Genomic DNA, 26252 nt, shown 5'->3' with positions numbered 1-26252 from the left:
GTGCTCTTTGGTGCTAGACTTGCCCACTATAGGAAGCATAATAGGCTCCAGATCCACTATCTAGGTCTTTCAATGTTCTCTTTCAGTCTCCTCTTCTACCCTCCACCCCCCCCCCCCCAACTCCAGCCAGTTCAGGCATAAAACTCCAGCAAATATAAACCCAGAGTCGTGAAAAGTTTGTCATACATTAACCCTTTCATTCCTGGGATTCTCATGAATCTCCTCTGGACCCTCTCTACTGCCAGCATATCTTTTAGATAAGGGGCCCAAAACTGCTCTCAGTATTCCAAGTGCAGTCTGACCAATGCCTTATAAAGCCTCAGCATCACATCTTTGCTCTTGTATTTTAGTCCTCTTGAAATGAATGGTAACATTGCATTTGACTTCCTTATTACCAACTCAACCTGCAAGGTAACCGTTAGGGAATACTACACAAGGACTCCTAAGTCCCTTTTGCACCTCTGATTTTGGAATTTTCTCCCCACTTAGAGAGTAGTTTAAACTTTTATTCCTTCTACCAAAGTGCATGACCATAAACTTTCCTACACTTTCTTGCATCTGCCACTTCCTTGTGCATTCTTCCAATTTGTCAAAATCCTTCTGTAGATTTGCTGCTTCCTCAACACTACCTTCCCCTCTGCCTATCTTCGTATCATACACAAACTTAGCCACAATACCATCAATTCCATCATCTAAATCATTGACATATAATGTAAAAATAAATGGCCTCAATACCGACCCCTGAAAAATACCACTAATCACTGGCAGCCAACCAATAAAGGCTCCCTGTATTTCTATTTTGTATTGAAACAATTCATTTGTTATACAAGTAATTTGGGTGACCATTGAAATTAAAGAAAATACCTTAATGAGGTAATTGGGTTGAGAAATTGTAGTAAGCATAATTTTTGGAGAAAGTATTAAGTGGGGCATTTACTATTTGTCTTCATGCTCTTCTATAAATTTTAAAGATTTGATTAAATCTTAGTCAGAAACGTGCTGCAGTTTTGTGATGGATCACCTGGTAAAACAACAGAAATGATCTCTGGTTTATGATTACATGGTAGAAATGTACAATGTGATGAGATGCGTAGATCAAGTGGATAGCTGGAGACTTTTCCAAGGGCGTAATATGAGGGGCATAGTTTAAGGTGTTTGGAAGAAAGTATGGGGGAGGGGGTTGATGTCAGAGGTATGGGTTTTTTTATATTGAGAGTGACGAGGATGTGGAATGCCCTGCCTGGGGTGGTGGTAGAAGTAGATACGTTAGGGCCATTTGAGAAACCTTATGCACATGGATGATAAAAATGGAGGGCTATGTATAAGGGAAGGGTTAGATTGATCTTAGAGTAGGTTAAAAGGTCAGCATGACATTGTGAACAAAATAATTAATACAATTTTATAAAATCTTTACTGTGTAACCTGTCTGAATTATATTAATTTAATTGTATTGTATCCTTTCAAACAGGAATGGGAAGCACTACAACAAAGCATCCAAAGAAGAGAGCGAGCTCTACTTGAAACCAAATCAAAGATCACCCACCCAGTACATACGCTATATTTCCCTGAGGTTAGTGCAGGCCACTTTAAGGAACTTAGTTAAATGATAGTCCAAAAAGAAAAAAAAATCAAAGAGTAACCTGTTTCTCTCTGCACTGATGCTACTTGTCCTGCTCAGCCCAGGAATTTAATCTTCTGTTAGTAATCTAACATAATACATGTTGCTTATGAAACAATAACTGTCTGTATCGGGCAAACTGTTAGAATGTGATCAGCTTTAGAATTTGAATACATTTGCACTAAGTCATCTTACTGCTAACTACAGGCACATTCTTATCTTTCTATGCAAGACTTCCGATATTTCTATTTAAACTTCAGTAAACTAATTGAAAGATGAAAGGAGTGCAAGGTTGTCCTTGCTTGAGGAGAATGGAGTGCAAGGAAAGAGTGCTGCATTGAATGACACTTGGATAACTAAAATAGCAAGAACAGTAATTTGCAAATAGTGGTGCAGTATTAGTGCTGCTGCTTTCTAGTTCTGGGGATCCAGGTTCAAACCTGACTGTTCTGTCCAGAGTTGTGTATCTTTCTATAATCATGTGGTCTACCTACCACAACCTAAATTTGTTCTGTTAGGTTAGTTGGGCTGGCAAGTGCCAGATGGGCTGAATGGCTATTACTGTGTTATTATAAGATTAAAAACTTCCATGCCTTAAACAAAAATTGATATCAAATTAAATTTGGAATGCGTCAAAGCTTAGTTATATTAGAATTTAAGGAAGAACCCTATATGTGAGAGAGACAAAGAACTAGAGGGGTTTCAGGAATGAATTAGTGTATGATGTTAATAGCTTAAAACTTAAGCTAACAGTCATGATGGATACACAGGAACTGGAGCTGAATGAAAGAGGTTCTTCTCGAGCCTAGTTTACCCTTCAGCAAGAGTATGACTGATGAAAGAAGACAAAAGGAAAAAGTTTTTTTTTGTCCAGTTAACTTGACATCTTTCAATGGCAAGATTCTAGAGTCAATAACCAAAGTGTGGAACAAAAGTACTCATTTCATTCGCCAAATGTAGTATTGTGGGTAATGTGTTAACATGGACTGAAGACAGGTTATATTAAAGAGGGTAGAATTTTGGAAAATATGGGTCTTATTCACTCCTAAGGTCAGTTTTTGACAATATTATTACTAGTGGAATTACAAAAGATGGATTTTGAGGATGTGTAATTAGGACAAGGCCTCGTACATCTGGCAGTAAAAGACAATGTATCATTTACTTTCCTAATTGCTTACATGCACTTGCATGGTAACGTCATTGTTTTTTGTACTAGTTAACAGTACAAGCCTCTCGTATCTTAAAAAAATTCATTTCATACTTCCATTTTGTTTTTTTCTATGATCAATGACCAATCTACTTTCTCCAAGTTCCACTCCATCTATCAGAATCTCATCCATTCAGTTAAGTTGTCTGTATCTTTGTATACATTTCTATCATAGCTCATTCTTCAACCATGTTGCCTAACTAGGAAACGTACTGTAATTTATGTGGTTGGTATAAATGTTAAATAGATAAGAGCTTGGTACTAGTCAGGGATTCTTCGCTCCCTGATGAGTTGAACACCTTTTATGCACAATTTGAAAGAGAAAAACAAACCTGTGTGAATTCCTACAGTATCTGCTGACCTTGTGTTAATTGTCTCAGAGGCGAATGTCAGAACATCTTTAAAGAGAATGAGCCCTCACAGGGTGTCAGGCCCTGATGGTGTACCTTGCAGGCCTGAAAACCCATGCCAACCAACTGGCTTGTGTTTAAGGGCATCGTCAATCTCACACTGCAACAGTGGAAGGTTTTCACCTTCTTCAAAAGAGCATCAATTATACAAGTGCCCAAGAAGGGCAGGATGAGCTACTGCAATGACTTGCCCAGTAGCACTTGTATCTACTGTGATGGAGTGCTTTGAGGTTGGTCGTAGCTAGAATTAACTCTTGCCTAATCAAAGACCTGGACTCTCAATTTACCTGCTGTCACAATATACCTACTACGTATGCAATCTCACTGGCTCTCCATTTGACCTTGGACCACCTGGACAATAGCAGTACCTATGTCAAGCTGCTAGTTACACCTTAGCATTGAACACCATTACCTTCTCAGTACTAATCAACAAGCTTCAAAACCTGGGTTTCTGCAACTGGATCCTTGACTTCTTCGCTGGGAGATCATGGTCAGTGCGGATCAGAAATAACATCTCCTCCTCGCTGATATTCAACACAGGCAAGCTTCAAGAATGCGTGTTTAGCCCACTGCTCTACTCTGTACACTCATGACTGTGTAGCTACGGACAGCTCAAAAGTTATTTTATAAATTTGCCGATGATACAACTGTTGTTGGCAGAATCTCAGGTGGTGATGAGGAGGCAGGCGTACAGGAGTGAGATAAATCAGCTGGTTGAGTGGTGCCACAGCAACAACCTTATACTCAATGCCAGTAAAACCAAGAAATTGATTGTAGATTTCAGGGAGGGGAATCAAGAGAACACTACTTTTCATCGAGGAGTTAGCAGTGTGAAGAGTGAGCAGCTTCAAGTTCCTGAGTACAGGTATCTCTGAAGATCTATCCTGGGCCCAACATATTGATGCAGTTATGAAGAAGGCAAACCAACAGCTAAATTCCATTAGGAGTTTGAGGAGATTTAGTTTGTCACCATAGACTCTAGAAAATACTTACAGATGTACGGTGGAGAGCGTTCTAACTGATTACATCACCATCTGGTATGGAGGTGCCAAAGCACAGTACTGGAAAAAGCTGCAAAGGGTTGTATACTTGTCCAGCTTCATCATGGGCACTAGCCTCCCCACCATCGAAGACATCTTCAAAAGCCAATGCCCCAAAAAGGCAATATCCATCATTAAGGGCCCTCACCATCCTGGACATGCTGTCTTCTCATTGCTACCATCAGGAAGGAGATTACAGGATTTTGAAGACACACTTACATTTTTGGAGCAGTTTTCTCTCCTCCACCTCAAGATATCTGAATGGATCATGAACCTACAGGCGTGGCCTCACCTTTGCTCTCTTTTTGCACTACTAATTTTTTTATATATTTATTGTAATTTTTTATGACTTATGTATTGTACAGTACTGTTGCTACAAAACAGATTTCACAACATATGATAGTGAATATGATTCTTATCCTCCTAACACTTGTAAAAGCTTGCTAAACTGAAAAATGGCCCACTTAATGTTTTCTGTTCTTGAGACAATCCTTTAACCATGTTAATTATTATTTCCAACCTGTGGTACCGAATCAGATGCCATTTGGTAATTCAGATATATTATCCACTGGTTCCCTTCTCAAAGCCCAAAATTATTTTCCTTTTTGTAGAATGGTATTTAATTTTCTTTTTCATACTTTGATCTGCACAGAGAAGAGGTGCTAGTATTTTATAAATCAATAGAAGTAGCTTGTGGTTCCTTATTTTCTCTCCAGTCAGAATTTGACTGATCTGGTGGACAATTCTCAAATTCTGTTGAAGCAGTAATCACTTCCCTTAAGATAAATTTTATTTATGATGCTAAAATGGAGCACATAATATAGCAATTTGACATCGTGAAGTTCTATTCTACTCAGCTTTTCCCTGCTATAACTCTGGCCTGTACTGATCTCTGAATCCTGTGCCCAGTTTGTCCCTCTCCCATGCTCTCTGCAGCTTATAGCCAACTTGTTTTCCCTTTTCCAGTTTGGATAGTCTTCAACCTAAAATGTGAACTCTGTTTCTTTGTCTACAGCTACTGACTGACCTGATGTTTTCAGCATTTTATATTTGTTTAACTTTTGTGGCATCTGTGGATTTTTGATTTTTTTTTAACCTATGGTTGTCACATTTGTACTGGATGAAAGTTTGGAAGATTCTAAGCTGTTAGAAAGTAGCTTTTTTTTTAAACAATGTAATTGTCTAGTGCATTTCTTTCCAGACTTGCTACATGATAATATCTGCAGAATTCCAGTGTGGGTATTCTCAGGCTACTCACTTTGCCCTGTTTTCTGTCCTTGCTTGTATGAAGGTGGTTTACCTATTTATGCAAGTACTTCTCTGACAATAGATGTGTAGCAGTCTAATGTAACGTTGTATAGAAATACAAGATAACACTGATGCAGACATGTTTTATACATTTAACAAGGTGCTTTATTAATGTAGCAGAGTTGGTCAGTTTTTCAATGTTCATCGTCAGCCGGGTCATACTATCCGTGAATTCCCTGTCGGTTGCCTCCATACGCTCCAGTATTTGTTGTTTTTTAGTTTTAAGTCCTCCTGCGTGAGAGCCAACAGCAATTCCTTTAAGGTTTTTCTGGTCTGTAACTGGACAAACGCGCACCAAGTATATCGTTTCCTCTTCGCTTGTTTTCTGTGTCCTGCACATGCCCAGTAGGAGGAAATTCGCCCAAATATCCATTATAATGTGGACGGAGATATTTTTAAAAAAGCTTGGTGTGGACGCCTATCATTTTTACTCGAAACTGGCGTTTTCAAAATTATCCAGCCTAGTGTGGACGTAGCCTTATTCTCATATCTCCTTGTATTTTGGTGCTTTGCCTATATATGGAAACTGACTAGAAATACTAGCACTACTGCCTTAGCATGATGCCACAATCATCATTTTTGCCAAATTGTTTTATATCAAATTGTAGCCATGCTATAAATATCTATAATTGGAGACTTCAAGAACAGTCCATAGTAAAAATTGTGTTCACACTTTTGATGCCATCCTCTCTCTTGAGCTGCATTCTTAGGTTTACAGTATATTGGCTATTTTGCTGCTCTGCTCAATCATCAGCTGAACTTCAAAGACAGCTCCACTTCTGCAACAACTCCTGCCCAGGTCTTTATTCTCATCGCAGCTGAAGATCCTTTCCTGTGCTATTAAGATACGACCCATCACCATACTCAAATAAGCTCAGTTTATCAAGTTCTGGTATCCTGTTTTGTCTTATCCTTACGATAGGTATAGGAATAAATCAACTGACCCTGCATTAGGTTGATCTGTGCTCTGACTTTCCCAGTAAGTAGTAATAGCTTCTTTCTGTCTAATGTTTCCTTCAGTATTTTGATTATTCAATTCCTGATCTAAATTCCACAATATATAACCCTTGTGGAAACATGGGCTCCAGAGAGTGGATAGGGAGTGTGGGAACTGGGACCATGCTGAGTTTCAGGGCAAATGCAGTTGCAATTTTTAAATAGTTGGATAGTGGATTCTTACAGTATAATACAAACTTTGTCTTCTGATTGCAAATAAGATGAGATTAAATACAAACATAATTTATTCTACACTGAGTCTTGTGATGTTATCAATCCAGCCCTCCAGGAACACTCACAGTAAACTTTTTTTTTTACAGGAGAAACAAGAGTGGTGGTGGCTTTATATTGCAGACAGGAAAGAACACATGTTAATATCGATGCCATGTCATGTATGCACCCTTAAAGAACAAGAGGAGGTAAGTTCCTTGAACGCTTCTCTAAAATTAAAATGTGTTGCTGTGAGTGGATTCATTGGGTAAAATAAATATCCTGCATCTTATAGCTTGCTTTCCTTGTGTTCTGCTGTTAACTTTTCCAGTTGTCATGCAGCTTGACATGTGTATAAAAGTGACACGTTAAGGACAAAGTTAAAAGGATCTTAAATTCTGGGATAGTTCTATTTACTTTTTGTTCTAATTTCATGACAAAGTAGAAATGGTGCTCACGATGCTCAATACGTTTTGAAAGACGACAAATATGCTATATGTATAAATGAAAAGACTAAACTTGTGTATAAGTTTTAAACCTCTAGAAAGGATGATTGTAACCATCTGTTTATTGCAAAATATTTATATCTGCCCAGCATTTTGTTGGATCGGTTATCTTCCAAATAGATTTATGTTCCATATAAGACCATAAGACATGGGAAGAGAAATAGGCCATTTGGCCCATTCAGTCTGCTCCAACATTTCATCTTGGTTGATTCATTTTTCCCCTCAGCCCCAATCTCCCGCCTTCTCCCCACTCCCTTCATGCCCTGACCAATCAAGAATCTATCAACCGCTATCTGAAGTATACATAAAGACTTGGCCTCCACAGCTGCCCGTGGCAGAGAATTCCATAGATTCACTACTTTCTGGCTAAAAAAAATTCCTCCTCATCTTCATACTAAAAGAAAGCCCCTGTATTCTGAGGCTGTGTCCTCTGGTCTTACTCTCCCACCACAGGAAATATACTCTCCACATGTACTCCATCAAGACCATTCATCATTCGATAGGTTTCAATGAGGTCACTCCTCATTCTTCTGAATTCCAGTGAATACAGGCCCATAGCTATCAAACACTCTTCATATGACAAGTCGCTCAAACGTGGAATCACTCTCGTGACCTCCTTTGAACCCTCTCAGTTTCAGCAAATCCTTTCTAAGATAAGGGACCCAAAACTTTTCACAATGCTTGGAGAGGCCTCAGTAGTGCTGTATAGTCTCAACATTATATCCTTGCTTTTATCTTCCAGTTCTCTTGAAATGAATGCTAACATCACATTTGCCTTCCTCACCACAGACTCAACCTGAAAATTAACCTTTAAGGAATCCTGCATAAGGACTCCCAAGTCCTTTTGTATCTCAATTTGTCGTATTTTCTCTCCATTTAAAAAATAGTCAACTCTTTCATTTCTTCTACTAAAATGGCTACACACTTCCAGACACTCTTCTTCTTATCTGTCCAAGCCATTCTGCAGTCTCCCTGCTTCCTCAACACTACCTGCCCAATCTTCATATCATCTGCAGACATTGCAATAAAGGCATCAATTCCATCATCCAAATCACTGACATATAACATAAAAAGAATCAGCCTCAACACAATGGAACACCACTTCTCACTGGCAGTCAACCAGCAAAGGCTCCCTTTATTCTCACTCTTTGCTTCCTGCCAGTCAGCCACAACTTTATCCCTGCTAGCATCTTTATTGTAATATCATGGTCTCATAGCTAGTTAAGTAGTGTCAAAGGCCTTCTGAAAATCCAAATACACAATATCAGTCGCTTCCCCTTTGTCTATCCTGCTTGTTATTTCTTCAAAGAATTCTAACAGATTTGTCAGGCAAGATTTTCCCTTGAAACTATGCTGACTACTGCCTATTTTATCATGTGCCTCTAATACCCCAAAATTACACCTTTATCAGTTAACTCCAACATCTTGCCAACCACTGAGGTCAGACTAACTGGCCTATAATTTCCTTTCTTCTGCCTCTCTCCTTTCTTGAAGAGTGGAGTGGCAATTGCAATTTTTCAGTCTTCCGGTGCCATTTCAGTGTAAACTTAAATTCACTGGACCAAATAACCACAGCACAAAAAGACTGTTACTCATCTTTTCACCAGTTTATTTCTTCGAGCTCAGCCGGCGAGGGAACTTGGTCCCGACATCAGGGGGAGAAGCGTTCTCATTCCTCTGGCAGTTCAAACAAGTTCTCTGCTCGACTTCCAGAATTGTTACAATTTATAAGGCCACTGATACAAAAGAGCAATCAGTTGGATAGACATTCCAGCTACTCAAATAGAACAAAACTTAATAACTTAGATAAGAGACTCCACCAAATTTAAGCTTTAATTAAGAAAGGAATGTCCTGTCTTATCTCCATCAACAACTGCCTTTTGTTGAAACCAAAAAGTGTGAAAAATCAGGAGACGTCTTCTGTGGATCTGTGGGAGCTTTAACCCTTATCTCGCTCCAAAGACGCAGCTGTGAGACATCATCTTAAACATGTTGTGGCCATTCTCAAACCAGAATACACAGACACAGTCGGTACTCAAATTTAACCCATTATTTACAGGAATCTGAGAATCCCCCAATTCTCTTAAAACTTTATCATCAGAATCTAGTGATTCTTGAAAGATCATTTACTAATGCCTCCACAGTCTCTTCAGCCAACTCTTGCAGATCTCTGGGGTTGTACACCATCTGGTCCAGGTGACTGATCTACCTTCAGACCTTTCAGTTTCCCAAGAATCTCCTCTCTAATAATGGTAACTTCATGCACTTAATGACCCCTGACACCTGGTACTTCCACAGTCTTCCACAGTGAAGAATGATACAAAATGCTTATTCTGTTCTTCTGCTATTTCCTTGTTCCAATTACTCACTCTCCGGCATTGTTTTCCAGCGATCCGATATCCACTCTTGCCTCTTTTACACTTTATGTATCTGAAGAAACATTTGGTATCTTTTTAATATTATTAGCTAGCTTTTGTGTTCCATCTGTACCTTACCTTCTGTTGGTATTTAAAAGCTTCCCAATCCCCTAACTTCCCACTAATTTTTGCTCTATTATATGCCCTCTATTGGGCTTTTATGTTGGCTTTGACTTCTTGTTAGCTATAGTTATGTCATCTTTACTTGCATCATACACCGCGGAGCCTTTGGCCAGGAGTAGATGTTGTCAGGTGGTTCCCAACCTTCATGTGTTTCAACCCTTAACCACTACACTCTCCAGTTGGCGGGTCAGCAGTGGTGGCCTAATCACTGCCCACCTATTCCTGACTTCCAGCTCAACTCCTTTCGCCTGTTCCATATCCAGCAAGAGGCTCTTTCTGCATCCTCCCCCATCCTGCGAGCTGCTTGGTTCTGCTCTTTTCATCAAAGCCCAGCGCAGACTGCAACCTCCATGCTGACCTTGCCAGGAACCCTCTACAGCTGATCTCCATGTGGAATAGCTATATCTGCCAAACTCTGACCCTGCGCTCCTGGGCTAAGGACTGGTACTTCAGGGCCTTCCTGTCATGAGCCTCCTTGCATCCTTCCTCCCATGGTACTGTGAGCTCCACCAGGATGATTCTCTTGTCTTTGGTGGACCACAGTATGATGTCTGGTCGAAGTGTGGTTTGCACCACCCCCGGGAACTGCAACTTGCTCCCCACATCAACCCTCATCTCCCATGATTTGGCAGTTTGCAGAAGATTGGATTTGGGCTTCTTTGATATGACTGCTGTGGTCCTCTCCTTGATGAAAATATTTCTTCCTGTTTGGGATGTGTATATATTCTGTGCCTTCCAAATTGCTTCCAGAAATTCCAGCCATTGTTGCTCTGCTGTCATACCGACAAGAGTTCTTTTCCAATCAATTCTGGCCAACTCTTCTGTCATGCCTTTGTAATTCCCTTTACTCCACTGTAATAGTAACCTCTGACTTTAGCTTCTCCTTCTCAAAATTTAGGGTGAATTTGATCATATTATGATCATTCGCCCCTAAGGACTCTTTTACCTTAAGCTCTCTAATCAATTCTGTATCATTTCACAACACAGTCCAGATAAGCCGATCCCCAGTGGGCTCAACCACAATTTGCTCTTAAAAAGGGCTTTCTAGAAATTGCTGCTCTTGGGATCCAGAACTACCCTGATTTGCCCAATTTACCTGCATATTGAAATACTCCATGACTATTGTAACATTGCTTGCTTTGCTTTTAGTTAGTTGCATGGTGGGTTTTTTTTCCTTTTCTCTATTGATATATATATATAAAAATTAGTATACATTATGTTACCTTGGTACGTTATGTTTAAATTACATTGTTTGTATCTTTTTTTTGTATTAATATCTCCTGTAATTTTATTACATTCTAACAGTGTATTAATGCCTATATGGCTTACCTTTTTGTATACTTATTCAATAAAAAGATTTAAAAAGAAAAGACTATTGTAACATTGCTGTTTTAGCATGCATTCTCTATCTCCCTTTGTAATTTTTAGACCACATCCTTACTGCTGTTTGGGGGTCTGTATATAACTCCCATCAGGGTCTTTTTACCCCTGAAGTTCCTGAGATCTATCCACAGTGATTCAACACCTTCCAACCCTATGTCAGTGCTTTCTAATGATTGGATTTTATTTTTTTTTACCGAGCAACACCATCCGCTCTGCCTTCCTGCCTGTCCTTTCAAAACAATGTGTTTCCTTGGACATTAAGCTCCCAGCTATAATCGTCCTTTAGTCATGAGTCAGTGATGCCTACAGCATCATACCTGCCAATCTGCAACTGTGCAACTGTGCTACAAGTTCATCTGTCTTAATTCCATCTACTGCATGCGTTCAAATATAACACCTTCAGTCCTGTATTCACCATTTTTGATTCTGACCATCCTTCACATTGCAACTCATCTTGTAGACTGCAATTTTGCCCTATTGTCAGCCTCCCGTTGCTAGGAGTCTCAATACACATTGGCTGTGTAAACCAACTACCTTCTCCCCAGCACTATCACACCGGTTCCCATCCTCCTGCCAAATTAGTTTAAACCCTCCCGAACAACTCTAGCCAACCCGCCCACAATGATATTGGACCCCCCCCCCCCCTCCAGTTCAGGTGTAGCCCATCATTTTTGTACAGGTCATACCTTCCCCAGAAGAGACTCCAATGATTCATAAATCTGAACCATTGCCCCCTGCACCAGTTCCTCAGCTCTGCATTCACATGCCAAATCATTCTATTCTTGCCCTCACTGTTATGTGGCACAGGTAGCAATCCTGTTTCTCACATTTCTACCTAGCTCCGTAAAATCTGTCTTCAGGACCTCCTCACCTAGTCTACCTATGTCATTAATGCCACTATGTTCAAAAGCTTGAGCTGAACATAAGGTTTGGATGATCAGAGTCCAGGCGTATCTTGATTAGTGGTACTCCTGAGTAAAATCTTATTAGGATTACATTCCAGGGGATATGAGCATGCACACCTAGGCTGACATTCTTCTGCATAATACAAGTATATCACACCATGGATATCGTGTTGCAGATTGAGCAGCCAACAGAGCTTCCATATTTTCTCTTGGGCTGTTGTTTTTTTTTTAAAAAAAAAACGTCCCATAGCACTAGTTTAAAGAACAGGGGTACTGCATCTACTGAATGGAATAATAGCTATTCTTTAGCCAATACAGGTTTCTGGCCGTTATTCCCCAGCTTGCTGTGTTCTCTACACTCAGCTACCACTTTATTTAGTGCAGGAGTGGAACCCTGTGTAGTCTTTTGCTGCTATAATCCATCCACTTTATGATTCAACATGTGCTTTCAGAAATGCTGGTTATCTGAGTTAGTCGCCTTCCTGTCGGCTTGAACCAGTCTGGACATTCTCTGACCTCTCATTAACAAGTCGTTTTTGCCCACTAAAGTGCCACTCACTGGATATTTTTGTTTCTCACACCGTTATCTGCAAACTATTGTTTGAAAGTCCCAGGAGATCAGCAGTTTCTGAGATACTGAAACCCTCCTGCCCGGCACCAACAATTATTCCACAGTTAGATCACATTTCTTCCCCATTCTGATGTTTGGTTTGAACTTCATGAACATGTATGCATGCTCTTTTGTGTTGAATTGCTGCCTCATGATAGGCTGATTAAATCTTTTGCATTAAAGAGCCAGTGTATCTAATAAGGTGTGGTAGTCATGCACACAAAATTATTTTGTGGGCTCTAGAATATCTTGAGGCAACCAAAATTGGTGAAGAATGTGGTCTTAGTTGCAAGTTCTTTTCACAACCAGTTTAGGTATAGAATTCAACTAGTTAACTTTTATGCAAACGTGGAACAAAATTACATTTTTAGAAACTATTTAATTAATTTAATCTTTAACATTTCATTTCCTTCTGTTTCAGATTGAATTAAAATTCTCTGCACCATATAAACCCGGCAATTATCAATACTCTGTAATTCTGAGGTCTGATTCTTATATGGGTTTAGATCTAATCAGGCCATTAAAGGTAAATTGTTTTAATGTTATATTTGAAGTCATAGAATCATAGACTTTTGTCTTTCTGACTTTTGATTTATATTCTGTATTTTTGTAAACATTTTGTGTGGCTTCCGGTGCCTGTATTACATGGTGATTTGAGTTAAGCAGTCAAGATGAAATGGACTGTATAGCGCTCATTTTGTGATCTGTACTTTGCCTTTGCTCAATTTGTCACTATATAGGAAGGATGAGATGCCACTTGAGATGTTTGCTGCAAGAATATTACTTTATTGAGTCTAACAGCCCCTTAAATGTTAACCTTCTGATGCATGAGTTCCCACTGTATAGTAATTCATGTACCCAAAGCTTTGTAAGTTAGTGCTGGAAATGTTAGCTGTTTGGATGGAATGAAATTCTGAGCATTAATGTTACAGGGGAAAATTGAGCGGATTTTGATAGCAGGATTGGAGGGCTGGTAGTGGCCTGAAAATAAAAAGTACTGGAGTCTTAATTGTCATTGGAACAATCTTTTACTTTAATCTACAGTGTGAATGGAAGAGAGGTAGAGATCTTCCTAGGCAAGGCAGCATTATTTTGAACAAATCTGTACTTTGTTCAGGTGAAACATGTATACCATTCAAGGGCCAGCTTTAATATTAGAGAATGACCGTATGAAGTTGGCAAGGTGATGTTATCAGAGATTAAGGAACTTTCATTTGCCTTGAATGGTAGACTGGCTGATATCCAATCCAAAAGAATTTGACTTCTCTCGTTTAATATGCTTGGTCATTACTTCTGAGACTTTAATGTAACATTGAAACATTATTTAACTGACTCAGTTTTAAATGGCACCATATTCTTCCCCATTACCTGTGTCAGGAAAGAATATTTCAGTTATCAACTTTTAGAAAATGATATTGGCTTATTCTCCTTTGGTGTGGTGAAAATTGTCCAGTCATTTTAGAATATCATACAGTTAATTAGTAGCTAATAAGTTAGGGAGTACAATACTGCATATGAATATGAACTGACATTGTAATATGACAGAAATGCTGTAAGGCATTTTATGTCATTTATTTTAAAAATGCCTCCTTGGAGTTGCAATGGTGAAAGTGGTTCAAGAGTTACCATTCTTAATTTTTAATCCAAAATTCTTCTGGAGTATTGAAGGCAATCTTGCAACAAATCTACTGAAACCTCGCTGGCGGAATATGGCTAATTATTAAACAATCATAATTGCCCCCCCAGGAATAGTTTCTGTTTCTGTAATACTGTCCTCTGATCCATGGTTCATCCATTGTCCTGGAACTTTTTATTGTGGCTGCTTTTCATCTTTTTGGTCTATAAGATCCAAATGTCTTTGAATCTTCACTACCTTAGCCAGCTTGCAGAATAGGGAGAAATGTGTCCAGTCTTGAGACCTTGCGCTGGTTGATCAGAAACATAGCTAAAGATGAATTTAGAGAAAGTGCTTGAAATTAATTAAAAATATAGAAAAGTCACCTCGCTTATCTGAACTTTTCCATCAAAGTTCATTCCCCATTTTGCTTGAGGAAGTCACTTTACATCCAATCAATATTCTGTAGCATGAAGGTGAGGTGGTCAGATATGCCTCAGGCCTTTCATCTAACCCTGCACTCTGATGTCAAAGTTAGGGACCAAAAACACTGGCCCCTGATACCAGCATGAATCTGACTTTTCCTTTGCATTGTGCTAATGTAGAAGTCAGAAACAAGCTGACCTACACACAAGTCAGCTGGACGTCCTTGTTCAAACAGCCAGCTGAAGATCAGAATGTGATGACTTTGCATTTAGTAAGTACTTAACCGCATGGTTTTTTTATTTGTTAATTCAGTTTGAAGTCCAAGAGGCAAAGCAAGTACCAGAAACTCATCCACAGTGGGATATTCCAGAGACGGAAGAGGAGGAAGAAGATCAGGAAGACAGTGAAGGAATCGAGGATAGTGAAGAAGAGGAAGAAGATAATGATTAAGCTGGTTAATCTACTTTCTCAACAACAACCACACAAAATGTTGCACACAGTTCCAACAACTGCTCTTGTGATTAATGTAATCAAGGACAAGAAATTTTTTTTAAAAAGGGGGATGAAAAAGAACATGGTATTCAGTCCGTGTTAGTAATCTCAGCAACAGGCTGTGCAGTTTTTGAAAATGTGTTCGACACTTACTCTAAAGCACAGGGGTTCCGATGTCTGACACAACGCCATGACACCTTTTATGAGAGTGCCCTTAATGCCGCTTAAACCATGTGTGGACAGTGGGGAAATTATTGCTTTCATAATCAATTTGTTTTTTTTAATTTTCCTCCTCTCCAAAAGATTGGAATAGATTTTTTGACTATAGAAAAAGAACTGCATCTGAGAGCCAAGTTGTATTCTATACTAAACTCTGGATCTGCTTTGGGACCATGTTTGAAGTTTTTAATTCAGTGTTCGGGATAAACTGATGGATGATTGACTTTACTGCAAGTGTTAACAGGTCTAAAGGGTTTGAGCTTTAGTTAGTATGGATTAGCACGAACTTTTAATCAATAATACACAAAAACTACCATTCAATTGACAGGTCAGATTAGAAAACGAAAATTGTTGTATACATTTCTGCTACTTTTGTTTACATAATATTATAAATGGGGAAATATATCCATCTATATTCTTTGTATTTAAAATAGTTGCAAATAAAATGGCAAATGTTTTTAAAATGTAATATATTATTTTGTAGTTTTTGTCCAGCAGCAACAAATCCAAAATCAAGTACAGATGCAGAAGAGACTAATGATATCCAAGAACTGCTATTCTAATAAACAAGTTTGGAAATGATATTTTTTATTATTTTATTGCATTTTGAATATTTACATAGTTTTTTCCCCAGGGTTTTATTTATAGTGTTCTATATTTATTCTGATTATCTTTCATGAAGATTTTTGACATGAGTTGGTCTAAGTTTCAAACTTTTATTGTCTTATCAGTTGCTGGAAATAATGCAAATGAAACATTTGTCATTTAAAGTAGTAGAAAATACTTAAATTTGTCAGAATTCATCTGTAGGAAGCACAGGTTTCAAATCATCTTTTATCAGAACTGGAAAGGTAGATGTGTTCAATGATAAATGCACAGTAAAGTACTGTAGGTTGTGGAATGAAAGGCAGAAGGATAGGTTAAGGTAGGGCAAAGGAAATGTCAAATGGATATTATTTGTGTAATTAACTGGATTAGATAAGGAAGCTTAAGGTAAAGGAACCGTCAAAAGATAGTGATCATAATGTGATAGATTTTATCCTGCAATTTCAGAGGGAGAAGCTGAAGTCAGGTGTATCAGTATTACAGTAGAGTAAAGAGAATTAGAGCTGGTCAAAGTTGATTGCAGGATAGATACATCCCAAAGACATAGTAGTATTGTAAAGACAGGATGACGGAACTGTGGCTGACAAGGGAAGTCAAAGCCAACATAAAAGCAAAAGAAGCATATAGTAGAGCAAATATCAGTGGGAGGTGAGAGGATTGGGAAACTTAAAGACCAACAGAAGGCAACTAAAAAGCCATAACAGAGGGAAAGATTAAATATGAAGGTAAGCAAGCCAATGTTATCAAAGATTATTCCAAATGTTTTTTTCTTTTTAGATATATAAAGAGTTAAAGGCAAAAATAGATAATGGACCACTGGAAAATGAGACTGAAGAAGTAGTAATGGGGGACACGGAAATAGTGGATGAATTGAATAAGTATTTGCATCAGTCTTCTCTGTGAAAGACCCAGTATGCCAGAAGTTTGAGAGCATCAGGATCAGGAATGAGTGCAGTTGCAATTACTAGGGAGAAGGTGCATGAGAAACCAAAAGGTCAAGAAGTAGATAAGTCACCTATAGCAGATGGTCTACACCCACCCCAGGGTTTTGAAAGAGGTAGATAAAGAGATTACAGATATATTAGTAATGATCTTTCAAGAATCACTAGATTCTAGTCACTAGAGGTCTGGAAAATTGCAAATTTCATTCCACTGTTTAAGAAGGGAGGGAGGCAGAGGAAAGGAAATCATAGGCCAGTTAGCCTGATTTCAGTGGTTAAGACGATGTTCGAGTTGAGTGTTAAAGATACGGTTTCAGGGTACCTGGAGGCACATAACAAAATAGACTGAAGTCAGCATGGTTTCCTCAAGGGAAAGTCTTTCCTGACAAATATGTTGGAATTCTTTGAGGAAATAACAAGCAGGACAGATACAGGAGAATTGGTTGATGTTGGCTACTTGAATTTTCAGAAGGCCTTTTACAAGGTGCTACACCCGAGGCTACTTACAAGATGAGAGCCCATGGTATTATAGGAAATATAGTGGCACAGGTAGAGCATTGGATGATTGGCAGGAGGCAAAGGGAGCCTTTCCTGATTGGCTGTTGGTGACTAGTGGTGTTTGGCAAGGATCAGTGTTGGAATCGCTTCTTTTTACATTATGTTGTATGTCAATGATTTGCCTGACTGAATTGATGGCTTTATGATCATGTTTGTGGATGATGCAAAGATGGGGTGGAGGATCAGGTAGTATTGAGGAAGCAGGGAGACTGCAAGACGACTTGGAAGATTACGAGAATGGTTTAAGAAGTGGCAAAAGGAATGCGGTGTTGGGAAGTGTATAGGCATGTACTCTGGTGGAACGAATGAAAGCATAAACAATTTTCTAAACAGAAAAAATTCAAAAATCTGAGGTGCCAAGAACTTAGGAGACCTCGTGCAGGATTCCCTAAAGGTTAATTTGCAGGTTGTGTCAGTGATGAGTAAGACAAATGCAATGTTAGCATTCTTTTCAAGAGAACTAGAATATAAAAGCAAGGATGTAATATTGAGGTTTTGTAAAGCACTGGTGAGGCCTCACTTGGGAGTATTGTGAGTAGTTTTGAACCCCTTATTTAAGAAAGGATGTGCCAACATTCGAGAGGGTTCAGAAGAGGTTCATTGGAATGATTCCAGAAATGAATAGCTTATGATAATTATGAGGAGCATTTGACAACTTTGAGCCTTACTGGAATTTAGAAGAATGAGGTGGGGATCTCATTGAAACCTATCAAATGTTGAAAGTCTTAAATTGAGTGGATGTGGAGAGGATGATTCTTATAGCAGAGGAGTCTAGGACCAGGGGGCACAGCCTTAGAATAGAGGCACATCTATCTAATAATGGAGATGAGGAATTTCTTTAGCCAGAGGGTGGTCAATCTGTGGAGTTAGTTGCACAGGCAGCTATGGAAACCAGATCATTATATGTATTTAAGGCATAGATTCTTGGGTTCTTGATTGATTGGGGCATGAAAGGTTATGGAGAGAAGGCAGGAGAATGGGGTTGAGAGGGAAGTGGATCAGCCATAATGAAATGGCAGAGCAAACTCGATGGCCAAAGTCTTAATTCTGCTCCTAAGTCTTATGGTCTTATCTGCAAGGCAGAAGGGGATGATGGTAATTGGCTCTAATGAAATAAAAAGGGAGTGTCACTAGGAGCAGATGGCAGGAAATATTTAGGAGTACAGAGGGTGTTTGGGAGGAGGATAAGTTCAGGAGTTATGAAAGGGAAAAATGTTTAGTAAAATGTAGTTAGCATATTAATTCCAGAACATGAGATTATATGTCCAAAGGGTTGCCTTTGTTCATTAACTTCTAGATCTGTATTGCATAATTTTGGAAATACTTCTCATTCTGGTGATAGTAACTTCATCTTATTTGGTTTTCAATGATGACTATATTTTCAGTTTCTTACTTAAAACCATGATATCTAGTTCAGTTCCTCCTGTTTATGGGTGCTTAGGCCAGGCTTTCTGGTAGCAGTTTGCAGGTAGTGAATGTAATTCCATGGTCTAATTTGATAACTGCATGCTGAGGTCTCTCTGAGCCATCAAGGCAGAATAATTAACAAAATAGATTGAAGGATGAGTTTCCACCTTTAGCGATTAACTAGAGGATCATTTATACTCGTGATTGACCAAAACAATAAACTCAGTGGCTACTAATGCTATCAACATAGACCTGCTTCTCTAGTTTAATGTCCATGTGGGATTTTGTACTTTATTGATCAGTCCTACTGTTATATCATAAGCTAGGGCTTTCTGCAATATTGTTCTTCTGCAAGCATTATTGTAATCTGTCCTTTGTCTAAGTCATTGATATATATCACAAAAAAAAAGCAGAAGACTTGGAACTGTGCCCTGCAATGCCACATTGGAATCAGCCTTCCATTCAGAATGAACATGACTGCTTCCTGTCAATGAGCCAGTTATAGATCAATCTTCTTTCAACCGGGCTGAACCACATGGTCTAATGCTTTTCTGCCCAGTCTAGCAGCTGGACCCTTGTCAAAGATCTTAAAGTGAAAGGAGTCTACATTAAGCAACTCTACCTGCTCAAGTCTTGAGAACCCATTAATTGGATTAGGCATTGGCTTTGCAGGAGAAGTCAGAGTGGTGGAAGAATGAGGCCTGTGACTCGGTGTGCCAAAGGGATCGATGCTAGATCGATTGTTTGTAATCTGTATCGATGATCTGGATGATAATATGGTAAACTGGGTCGGCAAATTTGCAGATGACACAAGGATTCAAGGTGTAGTTGACAATAAGGAAGACTGTCAAAGTTTGCAGCAGGATCTGGACCAGCTGGGAAAATGGGCTGAAAAATGCAGATGGAATTTAATGCAGACAAGTGTAAGGTGTTGCATTTGGGAGGACAAACTAAGGTAAGACTTGGCACGGTGAGTGGTAAGGCATTAGGGAGTGTGGTTGAACAGAGGGATCTGGGAATACTGATACATAATTCCTTGAAATTGGTGTCACAGGTAGATAGTCATAAAGAAAGCTTTTGACACATTGACTTTCATAGATCAAAGTATTATGTATAGGAAGTAAGATGTTATGGTGAAGTTGTTTAAGATGTTGGTGAGGCCTAATTTGCAGAATTGTGTGCTGTTTTGGTCACCTACCTGCAGGAAAGATATTAATAAGATTGAACAAGCGCAGAGAAAAATTACAAGGATATTTCCAGGACTTGAGGACCTGAGTGATAGGGAAAGGATGAGTAGGTTTGGACTTTATTCCCGAGTGTAGGAGAACGAGGGGAGATTTGATAAAGGTACACAAAATTATTTTCCACCAAAGTTGGGTGAGACAAAGTAGTGGTCATGGGTTAAGGGTGAAAGATGAAGTATTTAAGGGAAATCCAAGGAGGAACTTGACCCAGTGGATGTGGATTCGGTTTCAACATTAAAGAGAAATTTGGATAGGTACATGGCTGGGAGGGGAATGGAAGGCTATGTTCCAGGTGCATTTCGATGGGTCCTGACAGATCAATAGTTAGGCACAGACTAAATGAGCGGAAGAGACCGTTTCTGTGCTGTAGTCTTCTCTGACGCTATGATTCTATAACAAGTCCATGTTGGGTCTGCATTGAAAAAGATCTATACCATCTCTCTCTTTCAATTAATTGCTATTGAAATTAAGCTGACTGGCTTGTAACTACAGCTTGGGCTATTTGATTTCCCCTTTTTAAATGATAGTACAATGTTAGCAATCCACTAGCTATAGCCTTATGGATTAAAAAATGGCTAGCTGCTGCTCTTTTTTATTTTCTATGCTTGACACTACTTGGGATTATTTATTAAACGAGATGCAGGATATAAATACAGGAAGGTTGGAACTGTACACAATACTGCTGTGACCACAGCTTGGGTTCTGGGTTCTGGCTTCTGCATTATGGAAAGATATGATTATACTAGAGAAGGTGCAAAGGAGATGTAAAAGATGGTCCCAAAACTAAAATGTTTCAGCAATAAAAAGATGAGGCTGGTTTATTTTCTTCAGAACAGAGGAGGTTGAGTGCAGAAGTAAGACTCAGTTGAATAAAACAGCAAACATCTATTACACCTAGAGGAGGAGTGTAAAATCAGGCGAGTGAATTTAAATTAAGATAATAAGGGAGATGATCATTTTCGCCTGGGTCAATACCTGTGATCATATTGGATGGTAGAAATGGAAACCCTTGTGTTTGAAAAGTGCTTGGACACATACAAGAAGAGCTGTTGTCTGCAGGGTTATAGACATTTTGATGAAAGATGGGACTAGGTTGGGTAACTTGAAGTTATGGGCTGAAAGACTTTGTGTTGCACATTTTCTCTAACATACCTGATACTTTAGCCTCTAAGGAGCGGCTACAGGATTGCTTCAAGTTGGTTGGTTGAGCTGTGTTCAAGAGCTAATCTGTGGATCTGAATGAATACACCGTGGTTGTCATGGACTTTATTAAAGCAGATGTTGACAAGTGTTCCCGACAAAACAATTGAGTCTTTCCCGACCAGAAGCCCTGGATGAGCCATGAGATCTGGAACCCGCTGAGGTCTAGATCAGAGGCATTCAAGTCTGCTGACCAAAAAAATTACAAGAGGTCCAGTTACGACCTACAGGTGAAGTAGCAACTCTGGACTAAACTTGAATCAATGAAGGATGCTGAAAAGTTGTGGCAGGGCTTGAATACTATCTCTTACAAAGTTAAATCAAATGACATAGGCTTCAGTTCCAGATGAGCTCAATGCCTTCTCTGCTCACTTTGACTGTCAAAACATGGAAGAACCATCACAACCCCCAATAAACCGATGATTTCAGTCACTGAGGCCAACGTGCAAGCAGCCTTCAGGAGAGTGAACCCACGAAAAACATCAGGCCTAAATGGGGTAACTGACAAAGTACTAAAAACCTGTGCTGATCAACTCTCTGGAGTGTCCACTGAGATCTATAACCTCTCGCTTCGGCAGTCTCAGGTGCCACACCTGCTTCAAGCAGGCTTAAATTATCTCACAAGAAGAATGTAGTATCCTGCCTCAATTATCATTTAGTAGCACATGCATCTTGGGTGCTGAAGTGTTTTGAAAGGCTGATGATGAAACAAATCAATTCCTGCCTGAGAAGTGACTTGGATCCGCTCCACTTTGCCTGCTGGGCCAACAGGTCCACAGCAGATGCCATCCCATTGACTCTTCACTCAGCCGTGGAACATCTGGAAAGCAAATACGTCAGGATGCTCTTTATGGACTACAGTTCAGCATTCAATACCATCATCCCCTCAAAACTAATCAATGAGTTTCAAGACTGGCCTCACTTCTTCCTTGTGCAATTGGATCCTCTGTTTCCTTACTTGCAGACTCCAATCAGTTTTGGATTGGCAACAATGTCTCCATGATCTCCATCAGCACAAGTGCACCACAAGTCTGTGTGCTTAGCTCCCTGCTCTACTCATTTTACACTTTGTGTTGCTAAGTACAGCTCCAACGCCCTGATGACACCACTGTCTTAGGCTGAATCAAAGGTGGTGACAAACCAGCATATAGTCAGGTGATTGAAAATCTGGCTGAGCGATGCCATAACAACAACCTCTTACTCAATACCAGCAAGACCAAGGAGTTGATTATTTACTTGAGGAAACCAAAGGTCCTTGAGCCAGTCCTCATTGGAGGATCAGAGCTGGAGAGGGTCAGCAACTTTAAATTCCTTGGTGTTATTATTTTGGAGGACCTGTCTTGGGGCCCAGCATGTAAGTGTAATTATGAAGAAAGCACGACAGCACTTCTACTTCCTTAGAAGTTTGCAAAGATTTGGCATGACATCTAAAACTCTGACAACTTTCTATAGATGTGTAGTGGAGAGTATACTGATAGGCTGCATCACAGTCTGGTATGGAAACACTAATGCCCTTGAATGGAAAATCCTTTAAAAAGTAGTGGATATGGCCCAGTCCATCACATGTAAAGCCCTCCCCACTATGGACCACATATATATGAAGAATTGTTGCTGGAAAGCAGCATTCATTGTCAAAGAACCCCACCACCACCACCATCCTGGGCATGCTGTCTTTTCACTGCTGTCATCAGGAGAAAGATAACAGGAGCCTCAGTACTCTCACCACCAGGTTCAGGAACAGTTATTACACCTCAACCATCACATTCCTAAACCAAAGTGAATAACTTCATTTGCCCCATCATTGAAGTGTTTCCACAATCTATGGACTCACTTTCAAGGACTCTTCATTTCGTGTTCTGGATGTTTACTGCTTAGTTATTCTTTATTTTTGCATTTGCACAGTTTATTGTCTTTTGCACAGTGTTTGAACAAAATAAAACTGGGCTTTCATTGACTTTATTATGGTTATTATGCAAGACAATGAGTCTCAGGTGTAGAAGCTATGCATCTGTTTTCTATCTGCATTGTAATCTGCGTTGCCTGTTTATTATGTTTTATTATGGTAACTAGTCACATGAGTGATGGTGTGGTAAAAGTGAAGGGAATAAGCTACATATTCATGCTTTGTTCTGGGCAGTTTAGTTCTGGAGATCGCCAGGTGTCAGATCTTTTGACCGCTTAGTTTTGCTTAATTACGTTTAATTGTATCATTTCAAGATTGTATGTTTTGTTAGTTGCTAATTAATGTTCGAATGCAGTTCTTCAACTTTTTGGAACATTATTATTGGCACATCAAACAAGGCTAACAACCTATGCTTGGTGACCAGCAACAGCAATTGGTTTGTTAGAATTGACCACCACATCAGGGTTGTGTATAGTGACATATATGTACTTTGGTAATAAATTTATTTGGAACTTTGAACAGATTTGTCAAGTACGAATTTCCCTTGGGGGGGGGGAACTATACTTTAGTCTATTTTATCTTGTGCCTCTAAGTGTCCCAATACCTCATCTATCATAATGGGCTCCATCTTCCCAACCACTGAAGTCAGGCTAACTGGCCTGTAATTTCCTTCCTTCCTTAAAGAGTGAAGTGACATTTGCTATTTTCTATTCCTCTGGAATTGTTCCAGAATCTAGTGATTTCTTGAAAGATCATTACTAATGCCTCCACAATCTCTTAAACATAGAAATCTACAGCACATTACAGGCCCTTCGGCCCACAATGTTGTGCCGATCATGTAACCTACTCTAGAAACTGCCTAGAGTTACCCTACTGCATAGCCCTCTATTTTTGTAAGCTCCATGTACCTATCTAAGAGTCTCTTAAAAGATCTTATTGTATCTGCCTCTACCACTCTGACTGGCAGTGCATTCCACGCACCCACCACTCTCTGTGTGGAAAAACTTACCTCTGACATTCCCCCCCCCCACCAATACCTTCTTCCAACCATCTTAAAACTATGCCCGTTCGTGTTAGCCATTTCAGCTCTGGGGAGAAAAGCCTTTGGCTATCCACACAATCAATGCCTCTCATCATCTTATACACCTCTAAAAGGCACCTCTCCTTCTCTGTCACTCCAAGGCGAAAAGGCCAAGTTCTTCTCCTATCCAGGCAACAGCTTTGTAAATCTCTGCACACTCTCTATAGTATCCACATCCTTCCCGTAGTGAGGGGACCAGAACTGAACACAGTATTCCAAGTGGGGTCTGTCAAAAGTCTTGTATAGCTGTAACATTACCTCATGGCTTTTGAACGCAATCCCACAGTTGAAGGCCAACACAGCATATGCCTTCTTAACAACACTATTAATCTGTGCAGCAGCTTTGAGTGTCCTATAGACACAGACCCCAAGATCGCTCAGATCCTCCACACTGCCAGAAGTCTTACCATTAATATTATATTCTGTCTTCAAATTTGGCCTACCAAAATAAACCACTTCACACCTATCTGGGTTGAACTCCATCTGCCACTTCTCAGTTCATTTCTGCATCCTATGGATGTCCCGCTGTAACCTCTGACAACCCTCCAGGCTATCCACAACATCCCCAACCTTAGTGTCATCAGCAAACTTACTAACCCACCCTTCTATTTCCTTAACCAGGTCATTTATAAAATCACAAAGAAAAGGGGGTCCCAGAGCAGATTCCTACAGAATACCAGTGGTTACTGAACTCCATGCAGAATACAAACAATCTACAACCACCTTTTGCCTTCTGTGGGCAAGCTAATTCTTGATCCACAAAGCAAGGTCTCCTTGGATCCCATATCTCCTTATTTTCTGAATGAATCTTGCATGGGGAACCTTTTCAAATGCTTCACTGAAATCCATATACAGTACATCCACCGCTCTATATTCATCATTGTGTTTTGTTACATCCTCAAATAATTCAATCAGGTCTGCAAGGCATGACCTGCCCTTGAAAAATTCATGCTGACTATCCCTAATTAGATTATGTCTCTCCAAATGCTCATAAATCCTGCCTCAGGATCTTCTCTAACAACTTGCCCGCTACTGAAGTAAGACTCACTGGTCTATACTTTCATGGGTTATCTCTCCTCCCTTTCTTGAACAAGGGAACAACATTTGCAACCCTCCAGTCCTCTGGTTCCTCTTCCATTCCTATTGATGCTGAGCCTCTGGCAATGATCTTTGCGAACTCTTCCCTCACTTCCCACAGAAGCCTGGGGTATATCTCGTCTGGACCCGGTGAGTTATCTAACTTCATGCATTTCAAAAGCTCCAGCACATCCTCTTTCTCAATGTTTATATGCTCAAGTGTTTCAGTCAGCTGTAAAGCATTCCAACAGTAGCCAAGGTCTTTTCTGCTGGTGAATACTGAAGCAAAGTGTTCATTAAGTACCTCCACTACCTCCGATTCCATGCATGTTTCCGCTATCGCACCTGATTGGTCCTATTCTCACACGGTTCATCCTCTTGCTTTTCACCTACTTGTAGAATGCCTTGAGGTTTTCCTTACACCTGCTTGCCAAGGCCTTCTCATGGCTCTTTCTAGCTCTCCTAATTTCATTCTTTAGCTCCTTTATGGCAACCTTGTAATTTTATAGAACTCTAGCAGTACCTAGTTTCTTGAACCTTCTGTAAGTTTTTATCTTTTTCTTAACTATATTTTCTACATCCTTTGTACACCATGGTTCTTTTACCCTACCATCCTTTCCCTGTCTCAATGGAACATATCTATGCAGAATTCCATGCAAATATCTGAACATTTGTCATATTTCTGCCATGCATTTCCCCCTACCCCAATTAAATGTTTTCCCAAATTATCTGCTCCTATCCCTCTCCAGC

General features: G+C 39.6%; 1 protein-coding gene across 1 annotated transcript in view; it reads left to right on the top strand.

Moving 5' to 3' along the window:
- sec63 (SEC63 homolog, protein translocation regulator) overlaps nt 1-16067 on the top strand; it is a 107088-nt gene extending 91021 nt beyond the window's left edge. Inside the window, exons 18-21 of the mRNA XM_072246140.1 lie at nt 1469-1570; nt 6900-6998; nt 13155-13259; nt 15087-16067. Coding sequence (XP_072102241.1) covers nt 1469-1570; nt 6900-6998; nt 13155-13259; nt 15087-15224 — 444 coding nt within the window. The 3' untranslated portion in view covers nt 15225-16067. The remainder of the gene's footprint in view (nt 1-1468; nt 1571-6899; nt 6999-13154; nt 13260-15086) is intronic.
- The last annotated feature ends 10185 nt before the right edge of the window (nt 16068-26252 follow it).

The sequence above is a fragment of the Mobula birostris genome, chromosome 2, assembly GCF_030028105.1.
Source record: "Mobula birostris isolate sMobBir1 chromosome 2, sMobBir1.hap1, whole genome shotgun sequence".
NCBI classification, from domain to species: domain Eukaryota; kingdom Metazoa; phylum Chordata; class Chondrichthyes; order Myliobatiformes; family Myliobatidae; genus Mobula; species Mobula birostris.
The sequence above is the reverse complement of the archived record's forward strand: the minus strand, read 5'-3'. Positions and strand labels throughout refer to the sequence as shown.